The 11,600-nt window shown below is 37.9% G+C and overlaps 2 protein-coding genes across 4 annotated transcripts in view; both read left to right on the forward strand.

Annotated features, from left to right (window-relative positions):
- oxsr1b (oxidative stress responsive kinase 1b) overlaps positions 1 to 3,411 on the forward strand; it is a 39,989-nt gene extending 36,578 nt beyond the window's left edge. For both annotated transcript variants that reach the window (XM_056364101.1, XM_056364102.1), the window contains one exon: positions 100 to 3,411. In XM_056364101.1, the coding sequence (XP_056220076.1) occupies positions 100 to 174 (75 nt within the window). In that variant the 3' untranslated portion in view covers positions 175 to 3,411. The remainder of the gene's footprint in view (positions 1 to 99) is intronic.
- Positions 3,412 to 3,551: 140 nt separating this feature from the next.
- On the forward strand, positions 3,552 to 10,186 carry slc22a13b (solute carrier family 22 member 13b). 2 transcript variants are annotated; one of them, XM_056364103.1, is made up of 10 exons: positions 3,552 to 6,434; positions 7,061 to 7,164; positions 7,512 to 7,666; positions 8,171 to 8,342; positions 8,452 to 8,572; positions 8,681 to 8,775; positions 8,861 to 9,075; positions 9,331 to 9,439; positions 9,562 to 9,756; positions 9,849 to 10,186. In XM_056364103.1, the coding sequence occupies exons 1-10, from the start codon at positions 6,054 to 6,056 to the stop codon at positions 9,922 to 9,924; spliced, it is 1,623 nt and encodes a 540-aa protein (XP_056220078.1). In that variant the 5' UTR covers positions 3,552 to 6,053; the 3' UTR covers positions 9,925 to 10,186. The 2 variants fall into 2 exon arrangements, with proteins under 2 accessions (XP_056220078.1, XP_056220079.1); XM_056364104.1 differs by lacking the exon at positions 9,849 to 10,186 and having other exon boundaries at positions 9,331 to 9,444; positions 9,562 to 9,699.
- Positions 10,187 to 11,600: the final 1,414 nt, after the last annotated feature.

Below are 11,600 nucleotides of genomic sequence, written 5' to 3' on the forward strand. Positions count from 1 at the left end.
TAATAGTTTTGTAATAATAATCCTCTTAAAGTAAATATTGTAATGTGTCCCTCATGTTTTCGTTAACCAGTTTTTAATCGCTCTCTCTTGTTTTCACAGGCCTCTGGAATTGAGGGATCTGAAATACCAGATGACGTCAAACTGATGGGCTTTGCTCAGCTCAGCATTAGTTAAACTGTTGTTCTACCTGGGACCGTGACTTGCCTAAAAAATGTGAAAATTTAAAAAAAAAAAAAATAGTTTAATGCATTTTTTTTTTTTTTTCTATGGCTGTAAAGAAACCACTACTGCCAAAGAAAACAGTACCGTTTTGTCACCAATAGGATTATACAATGCCGCCTCGTTGGCTTAGGTGGTCGGCTGAAGTATCAGAACGTACAGTATAAGAATCACTCAAAAAAAAAAAAAGTTTACAGTGTATACGTAGAAGGATGCAACTATCTACAGCAAACCGTTTTCATTTCCCATCCTGGTCGCCCTCATTCTGTTATCTTTTTCTCTCTAATATGTGATGCATTTGCACAATCTAAACTAACACCCCTTGAATCCTGATAAGTGTAACAATGCCTTATATTCATCAGAACTACTGAATGCACGTTTTGGGGAGGTCCCCAGTTACCATATAGAGCATTATGTTGTCTGAAATGTACAAAAGTGGTTTCAAGTGCAGATGTCAAACTTTTTCACTTTTATTTTGAAACTGCAAACTAGAATTTAAATTTTGTACACAACCTGAAATACTCTCTCACAATGAGTTCTGTTACGATGTGGCAAAGTTTAATGTTGACTTTTTGTGAAAGACGTGAGCTCCAACAGTAAGCAATCTTTAAAGGATGAAGTTTTATTCTGTATTTTTCGCTTTTTTGTCGACAAATACAATTTAAAAAAAGACAAAATAAAACTTTCCAACCTCGCTATTGTGACCTTCACGTCAAAGCTAATTGGTTCTGAAGGAGGATTTAAATCTTTAAAACTGGGGCATCCATAGGTAGTTTCATTTTTTTAAAGCCAAATAATTTGCTGAAACACCAGGGCACTTTAATTTTTAGAAAATGTTACTCAATGAGAAGTAAATGGGGACTATTTTCACCCGTGGAATGATACGCATTTGGTGCACTTTGATTGATGATTTTTTCTTTTTTCTTTTTTTTTTTTTACAGTAGAAGGACAGCAAATGTGGAGTAGACTCAATAAAATACGGGTCACTGAAACAGCGTGGCTCACTGATGTGTTTTTCAGTTTTTGGGCAATAAAGGAGCACATGAGGAATGAGCTACCAGGATACTGGACTCTGGCTACACTGTCAATTCTTTTTAGTAGAATCAATTCAGGGGATTTGTTGACCAGAAGAAAAGTATAGATAAAAAGAAGGATAACTCACAAGACGTATCCTTCTGATACAAATCTCAACTAATTGACACAATAATACAAGTTAAATATTTAGGAAAATAAAGTACATGATAATACTCACCTCTTTTTTTTTTTATTTTACCTGGTCATATGAGCTCATTTGTCTTTTTGGTGCTACCATATTGTTGTCAAGACTTAATTGATGTAGAATGAAATCAGAAAGTCAACTTAGAAAAAACCAAATTAGCTTTTTTTTTTTTTTCTAAAGATTGGCTTCCTTTGAATGTGAATATCCATTGAAAATTTGTTGTGAAGTAAAATGTTTGACAGCAGCTGAAACCACTCATGTCGTATGAGCAGATGTGTCTGTCTGTTTGGAATCAGTTTCTCAAATTCTTTAAAAAAAAAAAAAAAGAAAAGAAAAAAGACTTAAGTGCATATTTCTTTATGTGGATGAAAATTAAGTTCTTGATTTAACCTCTAGTATGTAAATAATGACATTTGGCTTTGATTTGTTTTTATACTGGGTGTTTCACTCTTGGCCTTTTTTCTGTCCTATGACACGATAGTGGGTTGTAGCGCCGCATGAAGGAAGACGACAACAACACTGCAAATTCGGCTTTGAATTCCCCCTCATTTTGCAGGACAAACTATCACTTACTGTATGTCATGTATGACGTTTATTTACCTTTACTCAAAAAAAAAAAAAAACAAAGAAAAAAAAGTCAGCTTTTCACTTTTTGCCTTTTGAAAAGTTTGAATTTATTTTTGCCGTGGAGCCACAGCTGTCCTGATGCACCGCTTAATGCCTGTCCGCCATAAAACTCCCCAAATTTTTAGCTGAGAAATTGTCTCCAACTCTTAATAAACACCAAGCGGAGGCTGTTTACAGAAGTTATTTTCACCCACATCTCAAGTCATAGATACTGCGTTAGCACTTGTCACTTGTGAAGTATTTTTTTTTTTTTTTAATTAAGACGAACATTTTACATCATCCGGTTATGAAAAGCTCAGCTGTGATTGTAAACCGTGCGAAAGATCAGAAATGTGTTTTTGGATTGGGATGAAAAAAAGTCCATTATCAGCACAGATGTTACATCCTTTTTTAGCCACTCTCTGGATGTTTGTGTGCATTAATGGCATGTCTTTGGTGGTGAGTGCGCATCTCACAGTTTATTGGCGCCGGCGGCGGCAGTGGCAGGTTCATTCAACACTCTGCTCCATTGTGTAGATCTGAAATGCCAGTAAGGTTTTACTGTTCAATTCGGTGATGTGGTAATATCGTAACCCTCCAGATGCCATATTGAATTAATTTTTTTGCTTGCAGATAAAATGTTGAGAGGAAATCTTTGTATTTTGACTTTAAACATGTAAAAAAATTTTACGCTAGCCTTAAATTGAAAATGACCAAGTGTATTTTTTTTTTTTGACATAATGTCAAAGTTTTGATTCAGAATTTCAGTGTCTTTGAAATGTAGTTCTTGTTACACGTGAAGATACCTGAAATAAAGATGCGCAGGTGTGTCGACCCTGTCTTCTCCTCGAAGGGGAATGGCAAAGTCAGCAACCTAATGTTACTCTTAAGTTTCTAAACTGCAGTATTTGGTGCCATTCTCCTGGTTTAGTCTGAATCTGACAACAGCCAAGGACAGGATAGGTGTGTATGAGGGATGTGTGTATGTGTGTGTGTGTGTGTGTGTGTGTGTGTGTACGTGTGTGTACGTGTGTGTTGCATAGATTGAGCCCTGCTTCTAATGGAGTTGAAGATCTCATGGCTTTGTTCTCATCCTCTCTCCAACAGTCTCTTCTTTCCTGCTCACATGTAGTCTAAAAAAAAAAAAAAAGAAAGAAAAAAAAAGGTTGGAGCAACTGAACAGATGACCGACAAAAACACTTTTGTCCCGGCAATAACTCATCAAGGCTGTAATATATTTGAATTTTTCCACCTCTTTTCAGTTTTTTCATTCTTTTCATTTGCTCTATTTTTGATCGTTTTTGGAGTTCAAAGCATGTTTCTCTTGATTATTTTTAATCAATAAAGAATGAGCATATCAGCCTCTTTTTAGCGCTTTCTGATTATTATTTCTTTTCAATGCACATCATTTTCTGTGATTTTGAAAAAGTTGTTCCTGTAAATAAGTACCTGTTTATTAAATGAATGATACAGTGAGAACCAGTCACCTCCATATACTGAACCTACTGTGCCAATTCTGACTTTCCAGTATTGTCTTCTCCCTCGTCCTGTGTATTCTCTTGCTGTATCATTCTACTAGGAAAGTTGTTCATCTCAAATTGTGATTGTGATTTTACAGCTGTTTTATAGCTTTATTTGTTCCTCTGCTCTCACTGCCTTCAAGTTAATTATCCTCGCTATCTTTTGTCATGACTACAATTATTCATTTACAACCCATTCATCCAGAGAAAGTCCATATATCCACTTCCTGCATTTCTAAACATTAAAGAGGCGCTCAAGCCGTTTAGCCATTTATTAATGCACTTTTAGGAAGTTGGGGGACATTTGAGAGACAGAATTCTTTTCAAATGATAAAACTTGGTGAAGCAGAGGGACAGATATCCTGACTTTTACATCTTTTAGTTCCTGAGTAGTACTTGACAAATGATAAATGAACTATAAACTTCATATGTTTAAAAAAAAAAAAAAAAAAAACTTGGTTCAAATCTGAAGTGTTAGTATTAAAATTTCAATACTTCAAAACTCAGATTATCTTCATCAGGACTTTGTGGGTGTGATTTGATCAGATGTGATTGACAGTGAGCAAACAGTACATCATCATCAGTTCCAATGTTGCTGATTCCTGATTGGTGCATAGGGGTGCATGAGCTTGCGGTGGATATTGTGATTTAAAACGCTGGACACAAAGACAGAAATGAAAACACAGACACTGACTGACTAAAGATTCATAAAAAAATTTTTTTTTTTTTTTTAATTATTATTGATTAATAAGGGGACGAGACTCACACTAAGTTGGCAGAGCAACCCTTTATAGAGCAAGAACTAGGGACAAAGAGGTGGACACGGATTGGTCACACAGATTGACTGTTGAGGAAAGACCCCAAGGCACTCCAGCATTACTCATAATTCCAGTCTAGGAGGCATCTTTGCTGTTTTATCATGTGCATCTTATACACAGAGAAACAAAGGCTTTAACACTTTTACATACTTTCTCAGTCCTATCTCTATCACCTGCTTCCCTCTCCCGCAATTTCAAACTTTCAAGTTGCTTTGACCTTTTATCATAAACTTCCTTACTCCCACATTGAAAGAAGTTTGAGTCAGACTGAAACCTTATCATTTTTTATCCAAATAATACCTATTTTGAAATGAACTCCATAGTGTTTGTGTACTCCAGAGCTCTACTGTTCCAACTGTAAGTAATCCTCCTTTTCTCAGGAATTTGGACTCCAGTTTTGAACTTGTTCGAACTCCCAACGCGAGTCTTTACTGGCGTATTCTGTACTGAGAAAGTCCTAACATGTTTCTAAATGATGCCCGCGCACTTAAAAACCAGTAACTGGTTTTCTACCATTGTAAGACATTGTCAAAGAGCTGATGAAAATAGGTTTTCAAGGCTTTTAAATTTGTAGAGCTTCACTTTAACAATTCAACCACTTGAATCAAGTTACATCTCCTAACAAAGCACAAATACGCCCGTAGAAAAGGTTCGTAGCTGCATGATGATTTTTAGAAAATAAAGAATCAGGTGTTTCAGATATTTATTCTCATATATTTTACTGTGTATATTGACATAAAGCGTAGATGAGATGTGCACTACTTTCTCAGAGTTTTTGCCGCAGAGTGGTAAGACCAACAATAAAAAACAAAATAGTACATCCAGGATGTTTTGTAACTGCGGCAACAGGATTTCTGTAAGTGTTGTGTTTTCTACTTCTTGTGTTTTGCACTTCAAAGGTACTGGAGATAAAAGGTTTCTGGCTCCACGTTTGGGACCAATCGGAGAGGAGCTTCTGGTTTGGCGGTCGGGGGCCCAGCGTCCTCTCAAATCAGACTTTGACTGATTCCTGATAAGACTTTTAGACCCGCAATCATAAGTTCACAATTCTGCAGACTTTGCTTTAGGGAATCACCCACAGTTATAGAGTTTTGAAAAAATGGATGATACAGGGGAAATCATGATATCTAAAAGTTAGCTTTACAGCACATATTGTAGCAGCGGGTACTGTATATCTTTATTCTGTAGTTATGGGGGCAGGATCATCTAGATCTGTACTGATCTGATCTCTTAATTACCTCCATAAAATCAGCAACATTTTTTAAGTGACTATTATGCCATAAGAGCCTCAACCATACCCGTCCACAGAGAGCCATCCGACCATATAACGTGATTACACAAAGTGCTCCACCTACAGCATTTTGAGCTCTTGCACCCTCTCGTGCTCACACATCTTTTGCTGAGCAGAAAGATGATGTTAAAGTCCAAAAGTTTTAACGCCGGGCCTGTGCCACAGATCTGAACAGCTGCACAACAGCTGGACTTCAGCCTGTCACATTTTAATACTTTGGTAGTCTGTTTGTTGGCAACTTTTGCGCATCATAAAAGTGCTGCGATTGTCAGTTTAACCATTAACCTGCAGGGTGACAGTCAGGTTGACTGCTGGTGGCTTGAGGCTGCTTTTAAGCTGGACATTACTCTGTCACTGCACTCTGAGGACATCAACATAGCATGAGCATGAGCAACTTTGGGCAGATCCTGAAGGAGATCGGGGAGTTCGGTTTATTTCAGAAACGTTTAGTGGCTGTATTATGTATCCCCAGCATTTTTGTCGCTTTCGATGTGATCGGTCAGGTTTTTGTTGGCATGAACTTCCCACATCACTGTAACACTGACTGGATCTTGGGCCGAGGACCCAACCTGACGGCTGAGAGACAACGAAATCTCACCATCCCTGTGAACCAGGATGGAAAGTATGAAAGCTGCGAAATGTTCACACCTGTAGATTTGGATTTGGAAACCATTGAGGCATACGGGATCAACACGACAACGGGATGCATAAATGGATCAGATTTTGACGCAGCCAAAGGGGCCTTCAGCATTGTGACAGAGGTAAGAGAAACCCACTGTCCCACTTTTTACAGTATAAGAACAGTAAAAAGTATTGCCGGGCAAAAATGTGTGAACATCTCTTTTTGTACCACTTCATTTAATAAGAAATAATTCGTTTTCGTGGGAATATCGATTTGGCGGATAATCCATTTCATTAAGTGAAAAATCTAATGTTTGTTGTGCGGCCGCTGCACTGTGTTATCTGTGATTTGCTGACTTTCACTTTTAGTCCCTTCAGAGCCACCGTACTTATCTGATAGCATTTAGCAATGGCACTTGCGTCTTATCCTGGTTGAGGTACAGGCTGCTATTTAGCACTAGGTTTGTTTTGTTAGTCTCTATTTATTTATCATTTTTAAACAGGAACTTAACTAGAAAAAACAAATAACAACAACAAGTGCACAAAATACCATCATAACATCAAGCACCCAATCATTTACAATAATTTACAACCAATTGTAATGCTAGGATGTTGAAAAATAATAAACTAATTTACACCCATTCAACAGGAGCATGACAACTTTGGAAGCTGGAGTTAGTAGGAGATGATGGAGTCACCACCAATGTTAAGGTCAAGCTCTCCACCTAAACTATTTTATTGATTTCTTTTTGTTTCCTGTAATCAGTTCGACCTGGTGTGTGACAGGAGCAGTTTGATCGAGGCATCGCAGTCCATCTATATGGCCGGTCTTCTGGTTGGAGCGTTTGTGTTGGGGCAAATGGCTGACAGGTGCTGACCGCCACTCTAATGTAACTGGGTATTAGAAATGGATTAAAATGGAAATGAATTGCAATTAAAAGCTAACAAGTAGAGTCACACTTGTTCAACTGTTCTGTACTTGCTTGCCCAATCAGTATCTTCTTATGCTCTTATTTTGGTAACATGACACAAAGAAAGAAAGAGAAATATTAGTTGTTTTTTTTCTTTTGAAAAATGGCAAGTAGAGATTTTAAGGAAAATTGAATACAAAGTAAAATTCATATTCGAATATTGATATTTGAAGACTAGAAATGATCCTGCATTCAAATATAAACTATTCTGTACATAAGTGTATAATAGCTCTCTTCTTTTTATAGGTTTGGTCGACGCTTTGTGGTCCTGCTTTCACACTTTCTCCTACTGTTGTTTGGTGTCGGCGCCGCTTTCTCACCCAACATCTATGTTTATATAGTTCTCAAATTTTTAGCTGGCATCTCAATTTCTGGCATTATTGCTAATGCGTTTGTGATAGGTAGGTACCATGTTCTCAACTGAAACTTAATACCACAATATCTCATCAACCTCACTGGTGTAGTTTGTTGTACTGCCACCATGGGGTGCCAATGTCAAACATTTTTAAACTTGAAAGCCACTGATAGATCACAGGCTGATGATACAGTGAACTTAAAGTGGACGCCTGAACACAAGTCTGCGGAAAGTGCATTTGTGATTAGCATATATTTACAGTGATACACTTTGCCCTAATGCACAGGGCATATGATGATATCATAAGTTATGTCTATATGCAAATTTGTACATTGAAAATAATCCTGTGGGACCTGAGGCAGTTGATCTGATCACATTTAACTGAAAGTCGCAGCAGTGCCTCGACTTACATTGCAGATGTGTTATGATCTGTGTTGCAGAAGCATATGTGAACTAAACTTTATGGTTATTCTTTTTAGATGTTAAACCTGTACACACACTTAGTTAGCAGAAATGATGCCTTTTCTGCCTTATTATTATTGCTTTGAAGGTGGAGAATGGAGTGATTCTTCCAAGTTTGCTCTCTGCACCATTATCGGCCACACTTTTTCCCCTGTTGGAATGATGATGTTGTCTGGCATCGCCTTTTTGGTCCGTGACTGGAGGATCCTGCAGCTCGTGCTCTTCAGCCCCCTTGTCCTTGTCCTCGGACTCTTTTATTGGTCAGCAGCCTCATACGCCACATTAGATGCTTATTTCTAAAATTGTAACCACAGAAAAAACAGAAGTATGGATTTTATTTTTGTGATCATGGACTCATATGTCAACTAGGATTCTTCCAGAGTCGGCTCGCTGGCTCATCACCCAGGGCAGGAAGAAGGAGGCCGTGAAGGAGATCCGGAAGGCAGCTAAGGTGAATGGGAGGAAGGTCCCAGAAGACCTGCTGGACAAGGTGAGCAGCCTCAAACACACACACACACACACACACACACACACACACACACACACAAAGCACTGAAATAAATATACACTAACTCAAAATTACACCTAAATTATTTAGCTGGAGGTTGAGGGTACGCCCAAAAGAGGAAGCATGCTGGACATCTTCAGGATATCATATCTGAGAAAACGTGCTCTCGTAATGAGCTTCATCTGGTGAGTTTATTTCAACCACAACCTGCTGACATGTCTACGCCCTTACCTTTGTGCTGGCACTGAAAATATCTCTCCTACTTAATAGGTTTGCAACAAGTTTGGTGTACTACGGACTGAGCCTGAACGTTGGCAATTTTGGTCTTGATATCTACCTCACGCAGTTCATCTTTGGCGCAGTAGAAATTCCCGCACGTCTGGGCAGTTTGCCTTTCCTGCAGCGCTTTGGGAGGAGAATATGTCAGGCAGGGGTGCTATTTTTCGGAGGTGCTGCTTGTCTGGGATTACTTGCTATTCCAAAGGGTAATGTGTTACATAATAATAGGAATTTGTTGTAATTCTGGAACATATCTTTCCCATGATTTTTTTTTTTTTGAGAAATAGGACAAATCCCATTCTTTAAAATTTTGAGAAAGAGCTAAATTCAGGGATTTTATTCTTTGCCTTGTGATATCCTCTGACCTGAAACATGTTTTGCATTCTGACAACACATACTGTAGGTTCAATGTATTTGTGTCTCAAATGTGTTTTTTGTCTGATTTATTACTTGTCCATCAGATCTTCCAGTAGTGGTAACAGTCATAGCTGTACTAGGAAAATTTGCTGCAACTGCCAGTTTCTCCACAGTCTATGTTTATACTGCAGAACTATATCCTACTGTTTTAAGGTAAGGTAGGTAATGTCCCAGAGGTAAAACGTAAACTATGTTATTATACATCATACTGGCAGAAAATGCCATGTTTGCTTGCTATGAGATTTCTGATGAGCCCATTGTTTTTACTGGTATAGGCAGAATGGTGTCGGTCTGAACTCCATGTGTGCTCGTGTGGCGGGCATCCTCGCTCCGCTGATCAGACTCCTGGACGTCTACCATCACACCATCCCCATGCTGATATACGGCATCGTCCCCCTTGCTGCTGGATGTTTGTGTTTACTGCTGCCTGAAACCCGCAATGCTGAACTCCAGGACCACGCTGAACTCCCGTGAGCTGATGAACCCTTTCACGACCGAGCACTTATTTCTCTTACAAGAAAATCAAAGCAGTGGTATATAATAATCTTTTTTTTTTTTTCAGGAAACCTGAGAATTGCACGGTGGAGACGGGATCCTTCACTAAAGAGGCCACATTAGGAAAGAGCACTAAAATGTAATTTATATGGACATGATTGTTGTTACAGTCTTTTTCATATCAGGAGGAGTAGTGTGCTTCCTCTCAGCTGATACAGTGGTAACAGTTTAACTGAATCATGTTCAACTGTCATTATGTTTCATATTTAATGTCAAAATTGTATTTTTTGTACAATATTGTTCTGTTAAAATCTTTTATCTGTTAAGAAATTGTTTTACTATTGCTGAAGTTGTAGACTATTTGATAACTGGAATTTGTACGAGTATTAAAAATGATATATGGTATATTTGCACTTGTTTGAGTTTTCTCCTCTCAGTTTAATTGCTGATCAATTAACTGTAGAGTATTTTGGAAAATGGGAATAAGAAGATATTTAGTTGTCACTTTTCTTCATTTTCGAGCTGATTGTGATGGTGTTTGTGATACTGTACAAGTAATCAGTCAGTAATTATCATTGGTAAAACATTACTGAAAGGTATTCTTTCTTATTCTATATTTGCAGTTTGTTAAATGTTTGTGTTTAGTGCATATTTGAGCTATTTGAGCCCAACACACAACACATACAAATAGGCTACATCATGAAAGCTCAGTTGATTTCAAACACACCACCAGCTGACAGAACAAGCAAAAGCACTTCACTAGGTCCTTGATCAGAAGAATGTTTAGCAGACAGTCAGTACAGGCATTTTCTGACAGGTACAAACCCTTCCCGCATCTGCTCACGCTGTACATTTTCTGTGAGAGACTTTAAGTGATTTTCTTTTTATGGTAAATGACTGATGATGACTGATTTTATTTTTCTTGATCTAAATAGACTTTATGAGACTTCAGGGGTGTCTCTACATCCAAAAGAAAAACATGAGGCTAAATTTAAAAAAAGGCCTTATTTTGAATATAAGCCCTTAAAGTTTAATATGAAAAATTAATGAAGTTGATGCAATGACTCGAAATAGCAAGACTAAGAGTCTACTGCTATGCTAATGGCTCCGTCAGACTGTACTTAGTTAGCTAAACGCTAACATTAGCATGCTAAAATGCTCACATTTACACTGATGCTGATGTTTAATGGGTATAATGTTTACCATGTTAGCATGCTAACAATTATGAACATGTTATTAGTCTTGCAAGTCATAAACCAAAGCATTGGGCAAATTTAAATGTTCACCTTCCTGTGGCTCAGGAGGAAAAGTTATTTCAATGCAATCTGTTGAGATACAGTATTTCAGCCGAAAGTTGAACTAAAAATAGACAAACTTCCTCCTCTGGTCTCTTTGTAGTATGATTGACGATTTGCAATCCTACCTTCCTTCATTCTTGTTGTGTTGTTTGCTTCTTTCTCATTCAACATCTACATTTGCATGGTTTTCATATTTCTCTGACACTGATGAACTGTTGTCATTAGGATGAACACAGTTGTCACGCTCAAGTCTCTATGTTGTTTTGACAGTTCCATCCAATTCTGTCAAGAAACAGTCATAGCTGTAGTGAGGATATTGGCTCCCACTGCCTCTTTCAGCACATCCTAACCTATATTTATATTGATAAATTATAGCCTATACCCTTTTAAAGTAAGTAGTTTTAAACTAAACTCCATGTGTGCTCGTGTGCATCCTCACTGTCTACCATTACACCATATGCTGATATATGGCATCATCCCCGCTGCTGCTGGAAGTTTCTGTTTATTGCTGTCGAAACCTT

The sequence above is a fragment of the Seriola aureovittata genome, chromosome 20, assembly GCF_021018895.1.
Source record: "Seriola aureovittata isolate HTS-2021-v1 ecotype China chromosome 20, ASM2101889v1, whole genome shotgun sequence".
Lineage (NCBI taxonomy): Eukaryota > Metazoa > Chordata > Actinopteri > Carangiformes > Carangidae > Seriola > Seriola aureovittata.